Raw genomic sequence first — 19,437 nt, 5'->3', positions numbered from 1 at the left:
TTACCCCACTTAGACTCTCCTGGGGATTTGTGATATCTGACAACGCCACCAATATTGTGCGCGCATCACATCTGGGCAAATTCCAGCATGTCCCATGTTTTGCTCACACAATATATTTGGTGGTGCAGAATTTTCTGAAAAATTACAGGGGCGTGCAGGAGATGCTTTTGGTGGCCCGAAAAATTTACAGCCACTTTCGCCATTCAGCGACTGTGTGCCGAAGACTGGAGCACCAGCAAACACTCTTGAACCTGCCCCGCCATCACCTGAAGCAAGAGGTTGTGACGCGGTGGAACTCAACCCTCTATATGCTTCAGAGGATGGAGGAGCAGCAAAAGGCCAGTCAAGCCTATACATTCACCTATGACATAGGCAAAGGAGGGGGTATGCACCTGACTCAAGCGCAGTGGAGAATGATTTCCGTGTTGTGCAAGGTTCTCCAGCCCTTCGAACTTGCCACACGTGAAGTCAGTTCAGACACTGCCAGCTTGAGTCAGGTCATTCCCCTCATCAGGCTTTTGCAGAAGCAGCTGGAGAAAGTGAAGGAGGAGCTAAGACGGAGCGATTCCGCTTGGCATGTGGGACTTGTGGATGAAGCCCTTCATTTGCTTTGCCAGGATTCCAGGGTGGTCAATCTGTTGAAATCAGACCACTACATTTTGGCCACTGTGCTCGATCCTAGGTTTAAAGCCTACGTGGTGTCTCTCTTTCCGAAAGACACAAGCCTGCAGAGGTGCAAAGACCTGCTGGTGAAAACACTGTCAGCTGAAGTGGAACGTGATACGTCAACAGCTCCTTCTTCATTTTCTCCCGCAACTGGGGCTGCCAGGAAACAACTTAGGTATCCTAAGCAACCCGCTGGCGGTGATGCAGGGCAGGCAGGACCAAGTTTGGACTGGTCTGGACTGAAGGACCTGGCAACAATTTATGACATGTCTACTGTCACTGCATATGATACTGTCACCATTGACAGAATGGTGGATGATTACATCGGTGACAGCATCCAAGTAGGCATGTCAGACAGTCCGTACCTGTACTGGCAGGAAAAAGAGGCAATTTGGAGGCACCTGTACAAACTGGCTCTATTTTACCTGAGTTGCCCCCCCTCCAGTGTGTACTTCGAAAGAAAGTTTAGTGCAGCCGGGAACCTTGTCAGTGAAAGGCGTAGGAGGTTGCTTCCACAAAATGGAGAGAAGATGATGTTGATCAAAATGAATTATCAACTCTTCCAGGGAGACCAGCCTCCAGAACGTACAGAGGGACCTGTGGTGGTGGATTCCAGCGGGGACGAATTAATACTCTGTGAGGATGTACACAACACTGAAGACGGTGAAGAATCGGTGGATGAGGAGGATGAGGACGACAACTTGCCTCCGTAGAGCCAGTTTGTGCAGGGACAGATTAATTGCCAGCTTATATTGTGGGGGCCCAAACGAACCAATAATTTCAGCCACAGTCGTGTGGCAGACCCTGGCGCTGAAATGATTGGTTTGTTAAAATGTGCATGTCCTGCTTATACAACATAAGGGTGGGTGGTAGGGAGGGCCCAAGGACAATTCCATCTTGCACCTCTTTTTTTTCTTTGCATTATGTACTGTTTGGGGCCTAGTTTTTCAAACTGCCATCCTGTCTGCCACTGCAGTGTCACTCCTAGATGGGCCACGTGTTTCTGCCTCCCACTTGTGTTGCTTAGCATAGTCATCCAGCTACCTCAGTGCAACCTTTTGGCCTAAAAACAATATTGTGAGGTGTGAGGCGTTCAGAATAGACTGTAAATCAGTGGAAATTAATGTTATTGAGATTAATAATAGCACAGGAGCAGAAAAACCCACAAATTCTGTGATTTTAGCTGTTTTTATGCTTTTTTAAAAAAAAAAATACAGATCCAAAACGCAAAACCCAGAACTAGAGATGAGCAGGTTCGGTTCTCAGAGAACCGAGGCCACCCATATTTAGCATAACCGAGTCGAATCCGAGCAGGCTCGGAGGTTCCCGCCTTACTCAGTTCTCGAAACCAAGGCAAAACCGTAGAGACGTAAATCTCGCGGTTCGCAAGCTTTCGTCTCTATGATCAATGAAGTATATAAGGGACCACGCGACAGATGCCATTTCCACTCCGGCTGTGTAAAGTGAACAGGGAGGGTGGGTAGTGTAGGGCTGGGAGAGGTACTGGTGCTATCTGCTGTGTCCTGGGCTGGTGACTGCTGATCCATTCTGGTCTCTGGTCACGGTGCTGTCACTGTCACTGTGCTGTCTGCTGATCCATTCTGGTCTCTGGTCACAGTGCTTTCACTGTGCTGTCTGGTGATCCATCTGGGCTGTGTGCTGTGTCCTGGGCTTGTGCTGTGTCCATCTCTGGGCCCAAGTTCTGGACTACAAAAAAAAAAAGTGTCTTTTTATATTTTTCTGTGTGTGCATGCGTGTTAGGCTTAACCACAGTAGCACACAAGAGCTAGCCAGCAACGCACGTTGCACTTGCAACCTTGTGCTGCCCGACTCCAGTTGTTCTTCAAAAAAAATAAAAATAAAAGTGTCACTCTCTGTGTGTGCGTGGGTGTTACCACAGTAGCGCACAAGATCAAGCGACTACAGTCGTGTTCAATATAAAAAGAAAACAATACAAGTGTCACTGTCTAATATATTTTTTCCTTTTGTGTGCGCGCGTGGGTGTTAGGCTTAACCACATTAGCGCACAAGATCCAGCGACTACAGTACAGTCGTGTTCAATAAAAAAAAAAACAATACAAGTGTCGCTGCCTTATATATTTTTTTCTTCTGTGTGTGCGTGGGTGTTAGGCTTAACCACATTAGCGCACAAGATCCAGCGACTACAGTCATGTGCAATAAAAAACAAACAATTAAAGTGTCAGATTTTTTTCTTGTTTGTGTGGGTGGGTTTTAGGCTTAACCGCAGTAGTGGACAAGATCCAGAAAGTAATGCAAGTTGCAACCTTGTGCTGACAGACTCCAATCGTTCTTAAATAAAAATACAATTAAAGTGTCATATTTTTTTCTTGTTTGTGTGGGTGGGTTTTCGGCTTAACCCCATTAGTGAACAAGATCCAGCCAGCAACGCAAGCTGCAACCTTGTGCTGCCAGACTACAGTCGTGATCAATCGTTGCTCTGGGGCCAAGTTCTTCTGGAGCTGCCAAAAACATATAAATCATCATTTGTCGTCTTTTCTAATATTTTTGTGTGTGCGCACGATTGCACGTGTGTTCATTTTGTAACCGCACCTTGGCTACACTATTAGTGATTGTGACACTGCTTCTAGACTGCAGAAAAAATATGGAGGGCTGTCACATGACAGGAGAGCAAGGCCAAGAACCACATGTTGTAGCTGCCGCCAGCAGTGCAAGGCCGTCAACTTCCTTGACCTCTAGGAAGGCCCATGCCCCAGGGCTTAAAATTAAAGGATATTTGACTTTAGATAAACTAAAAATTGCCAATATGCCATTCACTACACGAAGTGGCAAGGAAAGGATAAGGCCTTGGCCTTCTTGCTTTATGAAGACTGCTCATTCTGATAGCCCTTATGCTTGTAGTAGTAGTGGTGGTGGTCCTATTAAAAATTTGAAAGTTGTTAAGACAGCTCTGGAAAAAACAACTGTGTGCCCTGAGAAATCGAAATCACAAATCCCAGAGGATAGTGCAAGTGTGTCCGCGGTTGCCATGTGTGAGCCCGACCTAAATGATAGTGTACTGGAGGATCCTCCAAGTTCCAACATTTGTATGCCCTCTGTTAATGTGGGGAAGGGCAGTCAACATCTTGCACACATAGTCATTGAGGATGCTTCTGTGGAATTGCACATGGAGGAGGAGGATATTTGGATGTTTGATGGATGAAGGCGCTAAGGATGATGAGGATGTTGATGATGAAGATGTTGGTGATGAGGATGTTGATGCCGAGAAATGTCCTTTGTGTAAGTAGGGCAACAGCTGTTGCCCATGGTTTGAAAAAGCCAAAGCCCATTGTTGTCATGCCGGGACAAAAGACAAAAAAATCTACTTCTCACGTTTGGAATTATTTCCATCCCGATCCGGAAAACAGTTGTCAAGCCATATGTGCCCCTTGCCATGCAAGAGTGAGTAGAGGGAGGGACCTAAACCACCTAGGAACCTCCTCCTTGTTACGTCACTTGGAGCGCATTCATCAAATATCAAAGTGTATGTCGCCAAGTTCCAACACTCAAAACGTAACAAGTCCAGTGTCACCTACCTGCTCCCTCTCTGTGAGATCCAAGCACCTTCGATATCCAACACCAACACCTGCATCATCATCTACATCCTCATTCGTGATCGGAAGTCATTTAAAAAAGCAATTGACTATTAAACAGTCCTTTGATAGAGGAAGTAAGTATAACAGCTGTCACCCAGTTTCACAGCGGATCATTGACACCATACGGCTGTGCTAGTATTAGATGATAAAAAATGAGTCTGATAGTGTGGAGGAAGTGCAAAAGGAGGATGAGGGGGAAATTTGTGTCCTATCTGACGCTAATGTGAATGTTGATGATAAGGATGTGGTTTGCGTAAATCAGCCACCAGTGGCAGCAGTTCTTGCTAATGATAAAAAGAAAGACAGAAAAGCAACGTCTTGGGTGTGGAATTATTTTAATCTAAATTCTGACAAAAGTTGTGAAGGCATCTGTTCCATTTGTAAAGCCAAAGTTAGCAGAGGAAGGGATGTTAACCATCTTGGCACCTCCTCCCTGTTACGTCATTTGCAGCGAGTTCATGCAATTTGTTTAACAAAATTTGTAAATTAATAACAAGCAATCCAGTATCAGCTACCAGCAGTTTGGACCATAGCATGCAATCTCCACCACCAACACCCTCATCATCAACCTCCTCCTTAATAATTGAAGGTAGTCCTTCCAAAAAATGTTTTGTGGGGCCCAAACAAAGCAAGGAGTTTAGTCACGAAAGTGTCAGTCCTAGTGGCTAAAGTGCTTGGTTTGTTAAACTGTGCATGTCCTTTTTAATATCCCACATAAGAGTGGGACAATTCCATCTTGCACCTCTTTCCTTTACATTTGGCACAATTTGGGGCATTGCTGACTGACATTATTATAGTTTATTAAACTGCCATCCTGTCTGCCACTGCTGTGTGGCAATGTTTCATAGATGTCTGATAATTTTTAAACTGCCGTGCGTTTGTGCTGCTGCTCTGTTGCTTACTTTAGCCAGCCAGCTCGCTGCAGCCTTTGGCCTGTACTGGTGAAAAATAGTGAAATCAATATTGTGAGCTGTGAGGTGGTTAAACATGCCTAGAAATGCCTGAAAATGATTGTTATTAAGGTTAATAATACTGTAGGAACAAAAACAGGCCCAAATTATGTGGTTTTAGCTGTTTTTATGATTTTTTGCAAAAAATCCAGATCCAAAACCTAAACCAATACACAAAAACAAAACACGGAGAAAAAAAAATCCAAAACCAGATTCAGATCCAAAACCAGGGGAGATCCAGATCCAAAACGAAAACTCGGGGGGTCGGCGCACATCTCTACCCAGAACCCAAAACACGGAAGGGTGGTTTTTGGCAAAACCAATCCAGATCCAAAACAAGAAGAAAAATCCAGATCCAAAACCAATGGCCGATAGCACACCCCTATGATGGACATACTGCTCCATATACTTTCTCGTGTCTTATCACTCACTGCAACACTCATAATTGTCAAATTATATTATACATGCACTATTTTGCTATAAACAGCAAGAACATCTTCTTTGTTCAGTGTAGAAACTACATACGATATGTTCTCTTGTCAAGGTCATACTTGCCCATCTGGTATAAATGTGAGAGGTCTAGGCCTCCTTAGAGTCTTAGGCCCTGGACTACTTCCCTAAGCGTCTATTGTTATCCTTACAGTTATCACTTGGGACTAGTGGCGGATTTTACCGAGCTGATGCAGGACTGCAGCCCCCCAGTAAAATCCACCTCCCGCAGGTCTGCCTAGCAGTGCAAGTGGCTTCCCATTGGAAGCACTCCCTGCTAATCCCAGCCAGACAGGCAGTCCCAGGGTGAGGTGTTTTCTTCCCCAGGGACTGCCAGTCCGGACTGCAATTAGCATATAGAATGCTTCCAATAGGAAGCCACTCCCCTGCTATAACAGCAGCCCTATATGGCTTCTAGGGGCTGCAGCCGATGAAGCCTCTAGAAGTCTGGGCTACTTGTCAATTTTTGCGCATGTGCAGGATCATGATTACTGACAATGGTCGCAGTGAGGACTTGGATGCAGTATGATTGATAATCAAGGAGTGTTTGTGGGAGGTTACGGGGAGTGGTGGAGGCCAGCGCAAGTGTGTTGAGATCATTTTGGAGTCATGTCTCAGCCTGCAAATGCGAATTCGTATGCAGTAGTAAGGGTTCCAGCATCTTACTTGAGATGGACATTGTGAGCGATCATAGGATTGCTCAGATTAATGGTGCTACCGATGTGCGACCAATGGTGGGTCTTTGTACGCAATCGGTGGATTTGAGATGGCTCTAGCGGGCATCTCAGTATAAACTCCTATGGCTGCAACATTTGCATATTTTTGCACAAACTCTGCGTAAGGAATGGCAGCCACAACAGGATTTGCAGTCACCTCTGTATTAGTCTAGGGCCCTTTTCCATAACCTCTGAATCAGGCCCTCTGTCTCATAGGACAGTACATTATTTTAGATTCTGCAAGACTGCACTCACCAGCATTCCTTGCACAAGTATCTGTGGACGTCCATCTCCTGCAGTTTGGGGGTGATCACTAGTGGTCTCACCTCTGTGTGGGTGTGTATGGTCTTCCTTTGTTTGGGCACATGGGATGCAGCTCTGCCATAGCACAAAAGACCATCCTGAAGACGAGATAAACATAATTATATTTATACCACAACAGATTCAACAAGCAGAGCAGAACGTCTAGAAATAAATGATCTAATAATCTCTGTGTGCGTCCAATCTCAATAAATTTGTACACAATTTAATCCACATACATTTACAGTATTTCAAAATCAAACAAGCACCACACTGGGGGCCGTCACTCATCACACGCATAGCGACATAAGTAACACCGGTATGCATGAATAAAATCACAAAGAGCTGTCCTTTACGATAGAAGGACTTCCAGGTTTATGTCCCAGAAGTCCTTCTGTGCATGAATCGAGTGACGCACGCGCCGCAGGGGGTACTGGGAGGGATACGATTGGCTCCATCGCAGGGGGAGTCAAAAATAGAAGTCCATAGCCTTCTATTGGGTAGCGCTATATAAAAATGGTGTTGCCCGACCGCACCCAAGCCCCGGAATGTATCACATTCTGGAGCTTGGTGTATATGCACTGAGCAGCCACACCCCCGAAAAACATAATTTTCCAGGGCTTGACCGCAATATCTGCAATAGTGCATCCTGCCCTAGATCCGATATTAATACTGTACTGTACATGTCACATCTCTGCTGATGATACTTCAGCACATTTTGCCTATTGTTCATGTTTTCACAGTACTTTTAAACATCTACACCTCTCTCTGTTTTAAGCCCTGTCATGCTGAGGGGTCTTACACGGGTTGGTGCTACCATAAGGCAACTGCCTACGGCATCAGGATTTGGGGGGCTACTGAGGCCGTCTAGTTTTAAAATTGTGGATGTCTCTAAAAGAGGGAGTACACTTTAAGACTACCAACTGCTTACAGTCTATTAATCTCACACTGCGCAGCGATTTGCTCGGAGTGTGAGAACTCCACAGGAACCTATTCCCCATTGCATGGAGCCACCTAGTAGTCAACAATTAAATTGCAACCATAATCCCTCTATGTGACATTATTGCTGTACACTGCTTAGTTATACAACTGCACTACAATGCCATGGCCTGGTACTCATAGTACTTGAGTCTTGCCACTTAGCCATCGTAACTTTATAATCTTCTATACGGTGGAATGTGGCCTTTGTTTATCTGACTGCAAGTTGCGTCTAGTAAACAAGCAGAATATCAGTCTGTAGATTCCTGATGGGAAAGAAAAAAAGAAAGAAGTGAGAAAATAATGCTAATACTCACCTCAGTTTTATCTATGTTTATTCCAAATTTTACACCCTACTTACCTAGGGCGGGATGCACTATTGCAAATATTGAGGTAAAACCTCCAAAAATGATGTTTTCGGAGGTATGCACCAAGCTCCGGATGCAGTGGGCAATGCCATTGGTGCATGCATCACTGAACGCATGCGAAGGACTTCTGGGTCATAAACCCAGGAGTCCTTCTATCGCAAAGGACAGCTCTTACTGGGAGAGCTGTCCTTAGTGATTTTATTCAAGCATACCAGCATTTTTTACTCCAGTATGCAGGGTCGGACTGGCCCACAGGGGTACAGGGGAAATCCCCTGTGGGTCCCACAGCCTGAGGGTCCACCCCCTCCTCTAGGGATCAGGTTACAGACTGTGTACTTGAATTATAGATCAGTAGCGTATATAGGTGGGTCGAGCGTGGCACGTGCCCTGGGCGCTGTCGGACACATCCATCCAGGCCAGTGCGGTGGTGTGTTTGTTTTAGCACTGCAGCCAATAAGAGTCAAACAGACTGCTGCACCCAAGGCCAGAGCCAGGCTGGAGCTCACTAATGAGCTCCACCGTCCGGCTCCCACCGTGAGTGAAGGGAGAGACATTATGACGTCTCTCCCATAGTGCCGAGCGGGTGCGGAGGAGCGGACAGCAGCGAGCACAGAAGCGGGAATTCGGGTATGATTATGTGTGTCTGTGTGTTTTATGTGTACAGGGCACTAATACTGGTGGCACTGTATAAGCGCCACTAATGGGGGCACTGTATAAGGGGCACTACTGGGGGCACTGTATAAAGGGCACTGCATAAGGAGCATTACTGGGGGCACTGCACAAGAGGCACTGCATAATCTGCACTACAACTGGGGGCATTGCATAAGGGGCACTACTATTGGGGGGGCACTGCATAAGGGGCATTTCTACAGGGGGCATTGCATAAGGGACACTGCTACTGGGGGCATTGCATCAGGAGCACTACTACAGTGGGCATTGCATGAGGGGCACTACTACTAGGGGCATTGCATATGGGTCACTACTACTGGGGGCATTGCATTAGGGGCACTACTACTGGGGGCATTAAGGTGCATATGGAATGGAAAGGAATGATGAGAAATGGTGGTGTGACACGCCCCATTTTCCAGTGGCCATGCCCCTTGTGGTATATGACCAACCCTACTTTTTCAGCACGCGCACATAGTTGGGGGGGTCCTACGTTTTTCATCTTTCCCTGGGCTACAGATACCCTAGTTATGCCACTGTTATACATTATACATATGTTACATTTACTGCACAGGACTACGGTGTATTTTCTACAATGCATTGCTCTTACTAATCTGGTGCATTATCATGTATGCACCAGCAGTATTTATTATATATATGTTTTTAAAGGGTCCCAGACCATGCACTCTCTAATGGCTAGCCAAGCTTCTGTGGAAGATGGCCATAACCCCTCTGGAGGCTAAACACACCCCTATGGATGGGCTCCTATCACTGCATTCACCCGATGGGCCCTATATACCATGAGTGGCAGGATGCATTGCATGCAAAGTGCGATGCGTCATGCATCCCGCCCCTAGTAAGATAAGTGATATATTAGCCCACTTGAAGACAGGGGTTGGTTGAGGGAAACGGGGGTGTGGTGGTGCGAATGCTGGCATGTCTGTGCGACTTAACGCCGTTTCAGAGGCGTGCATAATTAAGACGCAGTGTCATAATACACGTCACATGGCTGAATTAATCACTGAAGCACTCGCAGTACTTGCGGTAGGGCATGGTCTGCCACAAATGCTGCATATGGGTCCGATGGTACCGATTATTACATACACTTCCTGGAGATGACAGGTATCGGTATGGGAAAGTGGGCATCTTAAGACAGGCTGGTGGGCGTCTATATACACACCACTATCGCATGCCAAGACATAGTGGGCGTGCTAATGCCTTGCTGTGCGATCAGGGAATTTGCATACTTTGGCAAATGATGGCTGCGAGCGAATGCATCTAGCGAGCGGGTCTGAATCGGGCCCTGAGAGTTTCCACCTTAGAAGAGGACAAAGATACCTTTCACAGACGACCTTAAAAATAGGGTTAGTTGAAAACAACATTAGAATATGTGGACTTCCTAAAGAAAATATTTGGTGAGATTCTGGAGCTAGAGCCCAACAATCACATATTGGACCTCATTCAGAGTCGGTCATTGCGGCCACTCGGTCATACGCCACCGATGTTCGCTAAACTGCGCATGCATAAAATTCGCAATGCGCGTGCGCAAACTAGCTATTACGATCAGAAATTGCTCTCTCCTTGAACACAGCCAGGTCGTTAGTTTGAGTGACAGGATGAGGTGTTTGTGCATGGTAACAGGGGAAGGTGCTTGTGAACGGGGGAGTGGAGATCCGAACGCAGGCGTGCCTGACTATGCAAACGGCGTTTTATGGGAGTGCATAATTAACTAAGTCATGGCACATGTGACATGGGAGGTTTTTACACTGACTAGATCGTAGTGCTTAAGAGAGGGTATGGTCAACCTTAAGCTCTACGAGCAGCTCTGATGGTTCCCGATGGTCTCGATTAATCCTTATATGCCCGGAGATGACGTGTAATGCGAACGAGAAGGGGACGTATTTTTAGTCTTACGGCCGCATCCTCCCCTCGCTCGTCCAGCTAACGATCCCATCTTAACGTCGCAACTTGCGAGCGCTTCATTTGCATATCCAGCCCCTTTTACCTTATGACCGTGCGGCCGCAACGACTGACTCTGAATTAGGTCCATAATTCGACAGGGCACATGGAGCCCTGACATGGAAGGACCAATGAGGGATTGCCCAGGGATGTGATCTGTAGGCTCTATTACTTCTCACAAAAAGAAGATCTTTCATAATGTGCAAAATCTGGATAGTGTGCACCAAAATACAAATCTTCCAGGACTTCTCCTGGTGCATGCGCCAACAGCATAGATCAGGGGTAGGGAACCTTTTTTCTGCCAAGGGCCATTTTGATATATACAACATTATTTGCGGCCCCTCCATGTGATGTCATACGGGGCATGGCCACACTCGCCAGTGATTACAGCAATGCCCGGAGCAACCTGAGGATGCTCCGGGGAGCTGTAAGGGCAGCGGTATGACACTCTAAAGCAGGGGTGGGAACCTTTTTTTTACCAAGGGCCATATATATAACATTATTCGCTAGCCCGGTGCAGGCCACGCCCCACCGCGTGATGTCACACGGGGCGGGGCCACAATCACCAGTGGTTACAGCAATGCCCGAAGCATCCTAAGGAAGCTTCGGGGAGCTGTAAGGGCAGCGGTGTGACTGTCTGAAACGTCCAGCCAGCACTGCTGCATAGATTCTGGCTGCACAGTGCCATTCCAGGCACCCTGTAAGCCAGATGAGGCTAGCAGAAAAAAGCTTTGAGGGCCAGACAAAATGATTCCTGAGATTCCCCATCCCTGGCATAGATGATTGAAACCCCTGACAGCTGAACTGTGCAAACATGACCATAAATACAGGTGGGGCTACCCCTCAATCTCCAAGTGATGCATAGTGGAAAATTGTTCCATCTACAGTGCCCTCTGACCTTGATGATTTCTGCTCAGTCCTGGGTGTAGACAAGATCACTGTTCCAATCTGGCGGGATCTCACCCTTCCAATAGACCTGCCATGTGGTTCAGTGGTGGATCCAGGGGAGGGGGGGGGGCGATTGGAGCGATCGTTTCCCCTAGTACAGTCTGTCCTTGTTCATCTCACTCCTCTACATCACGCTCTGAGCAGGTCATGTGCCCTCCCCCTCCCCTTTTCAACATTCAGCCTGTGCTGTGGTCAGATCCATCCGGGGGGGGGTGTCCGTGACAGGCTGTCACCGGGTAGCCGGGGAGGGAGTGATCACAGCCGGCTCTCCACACCCTGCTGCAGGACAGACCGGAGACTGTCATCCCTGCACAGCGGCGCTGTCTGTGCACTACTGACACAGGGAGACGTTACAGCCTAAGGGCCTCATTTATCAACGAGTAGATATCTCAAAACTAGTGATAAATATCACTTTTTATGATAAATGGTGCTCCAGCCAATCAGCTCCCAACTGTCATTTTTCTAACAGTTGACAGTTGGGAGCTGATTGGCTGGAGCACCATTTATCATAAAAAGTGATATTTATCACTAGTTTTGAGTGATAAACTCGTTGATAAATGAGGCTAAGTCCTACCCAGCTGCTACTGCCCCAGACAGAGAGAGGAGGGAGGGGAGCAGGGAGATGGCTGCTTCTGTACCCGCACAGTGGAGGAGAGGGGAGGTCATTGGCGGAGGGGTGGCTTCTGCTGCCCTTGGACTGAGGGAGGGGCGAGCAGGGAGATGGCAGGGGGAGGGGAGAGCAGGGAGATGGCTTGGCTGCTTCTGCCCCTGCACAGAGAGGAGGGGGAGGGATGGCTTCTGCTGCCCTCAGGGAGAGGGGGGAGCAGGGAGATGGTTTGGGGAGGGGTGTGCAGAGAGATAGTTGCTGGTGCTAAAACTGTGTATTCACATGGATACATTCAATATCCCGGTGCAGGGAGTTCCGGTGCTTAGAATACCGGCGCCGAAATCCCGACCACCGGCATCCTGAAGGTAATTAACAGGGTTGGGGGGAGGGTTAGGCACTAGGGGGAAAGGGTTAGGTTTAAGGTGCGTGGAGGTTATGTTTAGACATTAGGGTGGGAGGTTGTGGTTCAGGCACCGGGGAGGGAGGGTTAGGATTAGGGTAGGGAGAGGTGGAGGGTTAGGATACCTACCAACAGGTATTGGTATCCTAACCTGTCGGAATTTTGACTGTCGGGATCCCGAGTGCCGGTATCCCGTACCCATCCTGTATTCACAAATAGTGAATACATAAACATATAAATTGTAATAATCAATGTGGCCACCCAAAAAAATCCCTGTGAAGGGGAGGAGTTGGAACCAGAAAGGGGAGGTGCCAGTACAGAAAAGAGGAGGAGTCAGAATTAATCATTAAATCTCCCCTACATTAACAGTCCAGATCCGCCCCTGATGTAGTTTACCACAACGAGAGAAGGGGCAATCAGCTCAGCTTCCCATAAAGAAAGATTCATGGCCTTTGCAGGAATCAGAGAATACTTTAATATTGAATACAGCAAAAGTAAGTTTATTCTTTGCTCACTATGTCTGCGAGTTTGCTTTCTTCCACATGTGCCCTTTATTGACTCCTGGCGGAAGACTGCTGATTTACTTGCTGCGCTCCAATTTGAGGGCCTCTTTGAGACCCTGACAGACACCTTGACTACTCCCTTATTTGCCATATGTACCCTATCAACTTGGGCTGTCTGAGGTGTCACTGTATTTACCTTGCAATCCTCTGCCTCTGTGTTCTTTTATTGATATGCATTTGGACCCATTAAGTAGCCACCCACATACCTGTATGTGTTGGCCATGTGTGATATTATATTGTTATACTTAGTTATTGATCATGGGCCTGATTAACTACAGATCGCAATATTGCGTATGCACGCAGTTCAACTGCGATAGTATGCTAATCCATTGCGATCGCAATGCAAACTCAGCACAACATAAGGACGCCTACTTTACCTTACACACATCAATAATGTTTAGCAGAATAGCGAAACCATCGGTACAATAGAGTACCATCGCAGCCTCACGCACACATGCACAAGCTCTCACCTTACCTTGCTAACAACTATGCACGCTATGAGACTTCACACTGCGTATGGCATCGCAATGGCTAATTGAAGCACTCCCCTGCAACGGAGTGCGAACGCGCTGGCATGCCTGCGTTTCCCCGACCATCCCCTAGGTCACCACCCACAAACGGTGCTCCCTGTTGATCTCTCAGCAAGGGGTCTGCATAGCCTCTGCAATCACAGTCCTGATAGCAATAGCTAGTTCACGCACACGCACTGCAATGCATACGCCGTTTGCGTGTGTATTTGTAACTGCAATCCTTGCTGAATCAGGCCCCATGAACAATGTTACAAGGTAGTGCCTGTGTTCTTAGAACAAACTAAACTCATAGGGATTATTTTTTACATTTAATGTGTAACTTATTTTTTAAGACACAACTATTTTAAATATCAGGAAACTGATTAACCTGTGAGTGTCAATGGGAATCTCAGTAGCTCCAAATTGCTGGAAAAACATTCATATTTGAACTAACAATCACCCTTCTGGCAATCAGTCTTCAGATGGAAAGGCTATTTAAATTAGGGATGAGCGTGTTCGGTTCTCAGAGAACCGAGCCCACCCGAATTTTGCAGATTCGAGTCGGATCCAATCAGGCTCGGAGATTCCTGCCTGACTCGGATCTCGAAACCAAGGCAAAACCATAGAGTCGGAAATCTCACGGTTCGCGAGCTTACATCTCTATGATCAATGTAGTATATAGGGACCACGCGGCTGACGCCATTTCACTCCGGCTGTGCAGACTGAACAGGGAGGGTGGGTAGTGTAGGGCTGGGAGAGTGGTGCTATGCTGCCTGCTTTGTCCTGTGTCCTGGGCTGGTGCACTACTGATCCATTCTGGGCTGGTGCTGCTGAGTGCTGATCCATTCTGGGCTAGTGATCTGCTGTCTGCTGTGTCCTGGGGTGCTGCAGTGCTGATCCATTCTGAGCTGGTGCTCTGCTGTGTCCATCTGGGCTGGTGCAGAATACACCTGGGCTGGTGCTGTGTCCATCTGGGCCCAAGTTCTGGACTCTCTCAAAAAAAAAATATATATATATATTGTAAAAAAATAAAAAAATAAAAGTGTCTTTTTGTGTAATATTTCTCTGGATCTTGTGCTTAACCGCACAAGATCCAGCCAGCAATGCAAGTTGCAACCTAGTGCTGCCCGACTCCAGTTGTGATCGATCGGTACTCTGGGCCCAAGTTCTGGAGCATAAAAAAAATTAAAATAAATTGTCTTTTTTTTTTTATCTTTAACTTTAACTGTCTGTGTGTGTGCGTGTATCCAGCCAGCAACTCAACTTGCAACCTAGTGCTGCCCGACTCCAGTCATGATCAATCGGTGCTCTGGGCCCAAGTTCTGGAGCATAAAAAAAATGAAAATCAATTGTCTTTTTTTCTATCTTTTACTGTCTGTGTGTGCGTGTGTGTTAGGCTTAGCCAGACAAGATCCAGCCAGCAACTCAAGCTGCAACCTAGTGCTGCCTGACTCTAGTAGTGATCAAACGGTGCTCTGGGCCCAAGTTCTGGAGCTGTAAAAAAATAATAATCAATTGTCTTTTTTTTTATCTTTTACTGTCTGTGTGTGTGCGTGTGTGTTAGGCTTAACCGCACAAGATCCAGCCAGCAACGCAAGTTGCATCCTAGTGCTGCGCGACTCCAGTCATGATCAGTCGGTGCTCTGGGCCCAAGTTCTGGAGCTGAAAATAAAATGAAAATCTTGCACCTCTTTCCTTTACATTTGGCACAATTTGGGGCATTGCCGACTGATATTATTATAGTTTATTAAACTGCCATCCTGTCTGCCACTGCTGTGTGGCAATGTTTCATAGATGTCCTATATTTTTTTAAACTGCCGTACGTTTGTGCTGCTGCTCTGTTGCTTACTTTAGCCAGCCAGCTCGCTGTAATCTTTGGCCTGTACTGGTGAAAAATAGTGAAATCAATATTGTGAGCTGGAAAGGGGTGGTTAAAAATGCCTAGAAATGCCTGAAAATGATTGTTATTAAGGTTAATAATACTGTAGGAACAAACATAGGACCAAATTATGTGGTTTTAGCTGTTTATATAATTTTTTGGAAAAAATACAGATCCAAAACCAAAACCTAAAAACAAAACACCAAGGAAAAAAAATCCAAAACCAGATTCAGATCCAAAACCAGGGGAGATCCAGATCCAAAACCAAAACACGGGGTCGGCGCACATCTCTAATTTAAATGCCTTTATCTGGGCCAGGCATGAGGGAAATTTAGACAACATTATTAATTATTTAAACACCAATCAGTTTAATCTAATTTACACCCACACAGCCAGCAAAATGCTGGCAGTGTTGATTGATCTTGTAATCTGAGTATATCAATCACAGGCCAACAGCAGCAGCAGCGGCAGCCCCCCGCAGGTAAGAGGGCAGGAGCCGCTGCTGCCTGTATCCCTGTTGGGTGACCTGGAAAATGTGAACTCTGTGGGGTCCTGAGGATCGAATTTAAGAAACACTGCACTAGACAATGTGCCCAATATCTCGTCTGATCGGATGACATATAGTCTAGTGTGTACCCGGCTTAATGCCCATGACACTCCCACAAATCAGGGAGCTTCCATGCGATTGCATTGTCACTGCTTAGTTCCCAGCCTAAAACACCTTGGGCCTGATTCAGACCCACTCGCGAGCGGCTGTCCGCTCGCAAGTGGGTCGATGGTCTGCACTGAGCATGCGCACGACGGAGGGAGCTCCGTCGTGCGCATGCGCCAGACACGACGAGCGAAGGACTTTCCTTCGCTCGTTGTGTCCGATCAAAGGGGGCGTGCTGTCAATGTTGATTGACAGCACGCCCCCTTTGGTGGGCGTGCCGGGGGCGTGCCTCCCTGACGGGGGCGTTCCCACGGGAACGCCTCCCGTCAGAAGCCGGCCCACTGACATCACTAGTGATGTCAGTGGGAGTGATTTTGGCTCTGATAGAGCCAAAATCACTCCGGAGCTTGCGGTTGAAAACCTCAACCGCAGGCTCCGGCTCGCAAATTCGATGGTCGCGATGGTCACGACCATCGCGGCCATCAAAATGCACGCTCGTATAGCCTGTGGGTGGTGACCCACAGCTATACGAGCGTCCAGGAGGACGCTCCATGAAAATGGAGCCCGGCCCTCATTCAGAGCGTGCGCTCTGCTCAGAGCGTACGGCTCTGAATGAGGGCCCTTATTTCACAGAAAGACAGAACCAGCCGCGTCTGACTCAGAATAAAATTGGAAATACAAAATAAAGCATAAATTTACATCTGTGTATGCACTGCATGCAAAAACTTACCACAGATATCCATCTATCTCAGAATCAGGCCCATCATGTCGTCAATTAAGTGATGTCGACATTGCAATTCTTTGAGCATCCATCTTTTTAAATATACATTCTAAATAAATAAATATATTGGAGCCGGACAGAGTAGCAGATGTGGAGCAGAGCAGCAGATAAGGAGTGGGCAGTATATGTGTGTGTGTGTGTGTGTGTGTGTGTGTGTGTGTGTGTGTGTGTGTGTGTGTGTGTGTGTGTGTGTGTGTGTGTGTGTGTGTGTGTGTGTGTGTACATACATACATATACACACACACATACATATTCACACATATATATATATATATATATATATATAACTATTATTACAATTACACTGACCTGTACTCCACCAGCAGCTCAGGTTTTGTGGCACCACTTTTATCATAATTTCAGTGACCAGCTGCAGTTGCCTGCCAAGAGACAGCCATGGGGACTGGGCTTCTGTTGTAGTGATGGGTAGGCTCTGAATCAGGGCCGTCCCTCCTACCTTTTGGAGCGGCCTCCTGGCCGCTCGCATAGCTGTGGGTTGGCGAGTGGCCAAAATAATGGTCACGATGGTCAAGACCATCGCGACCATCGGGCTTGCGACGAGATCCTTGCAGTAGGGTCTCGCTGCCGCAAGCCCTGGAGTGCTTTTGGCTCTCCCCGTGGGAACGCCTCCGTCTGGGCAGCCACGCCCCTGGCACGCCCACCAAAGGGGGCGTGCTGTCAATCACCATTGACAGCACTCCCCCTTTGGTGCGAGACCCATAACGACAGCTTGGCCGTCGTTATTCGGGTCTCGCGCATGCGCATGACGGAGCCGCCTCCGTCGTGCGCATGCGCACTTGGGCAACATCGACCCGCTTGCGAGCGGGTCTGAATCAGGCCTTCAGTTCACAGCTCTGGCAAAGATCAGTTCATCAGGAGCTAAAACAAGTGGGAGGAGTTAGACACAGTGACAGAGAGAGCCCAGCAGCTCCATTAGGCATGAGTCATTAAAGCACGCGAATGCTAGAATAAGCATCAGAGGACATAAGCACCCTGATTTTTATTGTGCTAATACTGGTTAGAACTGGCTTTGGGTTGCAGTCTCGTTATAGGTTAGGTTAATGGATCAGTCAGTACTGACAGCCTATCAGGGACCTGTTTGGGCGGGCTCTGTTTAGGAATATTAGGGTGCTGGGAGGAGTCAGCTTCCTCTTTTCCAGTTGTGATCTCCTCTGGATAAGTACCTCAGTGTCATAATACTTATCAATTATTCCTGCCACTGTTTGTTTTACCTCCATTTACTATCCCATATTTTCTGCCTCTCCTATATTGTATCTCCTCTATTAATTTCATCCCACCCGTGTATCCCCCCCCCACGCTCCTCACCTCCCTCTGCCTGCTCTTTCCCCTCTTCATTTATTGATACCCCCATCCTGTGCCCATCCGTTATGCCGCATCCGCGCCGCAATGCCCCCCCCCCAGCGGCTGGTTGATGCAGCCAGGCCGCTTGTGGTGGCCACCACCTCTCCTTGCCCGTGCGTGTGTCATCCAGGGCGCCGGCAGCGACCGCTTACAGCGCGGGCCCCAGCGTCCTCGCGCCTTCACCGTCGGGCTTCCAGGTTTGGCTGGCCCGCGGTGGGGGCCCATCTCCTAGAGCCTGTCAGTCTCCAGGGGTTGGCGGCGGGAGCGTTGTCGCGGTCACCACGGCTCCCGCCATTGGCCCTGCCCAGCAGACAGCGGCGGCCATTTTAAGTGTTCAGTGCCTTCAGGGCCCTGCGTTAATGGCCGCCGGCTGTCAGGAAGCAGCGAGGGCGGGGTCGTTGACCCCAGTCCCTGGCCCCACCCCCTTAATGAGTCAAGCGCTTGCTGACCCCCAGCGCTTGCGCAGCCCTTCATCGCGTCCCTCCACTGCCTTAGGGGCAGGGAGGGTGGGGCTCTACACCCCTATTCAGACACAATCCCCCTCTGGCATTTCTTTGTTCTCCAGCCCGGCTGGGCTGCAGGCTTCCCCTATGAGGCGCGGTGCTGCTGCGGATGGACATCGCAGTGTCTCCGCTCGCAGCATCCCTGTTACGCTGCAGTTATTGTTACCTGTCACGGCACCATTGCCGCAGGTGCCCAGTGTTACTGTTTGTGGTCCCGCGCAGCATAACCTGCCTGTGTACAGCCCTGCATTAGGAACGCAATGGTCCCCTTATTTTGGCCATGGCTTCGGGCAGCAGGCGCTCCCAACCGCCCCTACAGCGTTCATGCAGCAGTACTTTGACCCGCAGTTGTCTCAGGCGTCGGGTCATTTCGTGCAGCAGGCGGTGCCGCCCTATGCGGGCCAACAATTTTATACCGCTACTACGTGGTTCCGCCTTCAGCATCCAGTTTCCCACCAAGCGTCGGGCTATTTTTTGCGACAGGATCCCATCCCACAGCCCCCTCTGCCAGCGGCCCCTCCTCCGAT

At 48.1% G+C, this 19,437-nt stretch overlaps 1 protein-coding gene across 1 annotated transcript in view; it reads right to left on the bottom strand.

Annotated features, from left to right (window-relative positions):
- Nucleotides 1–19,437, bottom strand: part of LOC148540410 (uncharacterized) — a 117,795-nt gene that overhangs the window by 9,560 nt on the left and 88,798 nt on the right. Inside the window, exon 21 of the mRNA XM_088443704.1 lies at nucleotides 6,691–6,836. Coding sequence (XP_088299830.1) covers nucleotides 6,691–6,836 — 146 coding nt within the window. The remainder of the gene's footprint in view (nucleotides 1–6,690; nucleotides 6,837–19,437) is intronic.

The sequence above is a fragment of the Taudactylus pleione genome, unplaced genomic scaffold (assembly GCF_031769625.1).
Source record: "Taudactylus pleione unplaced genomic scaffold, aTauple2 ptg000019l, whole genome shotgun sequence".
Classification (NCBI taxonomy): domain Eukaryota; kingdom Metazoa; phylum Chordata; class Amphibia; order Anura; family Myobatrachidae; genus Taudactylus; species Taudactylus pleione.
Note: the sequence above shows the minus strand (reverse complement) of the source record. Positions and strands in the feature narration are given on the sequence as shown.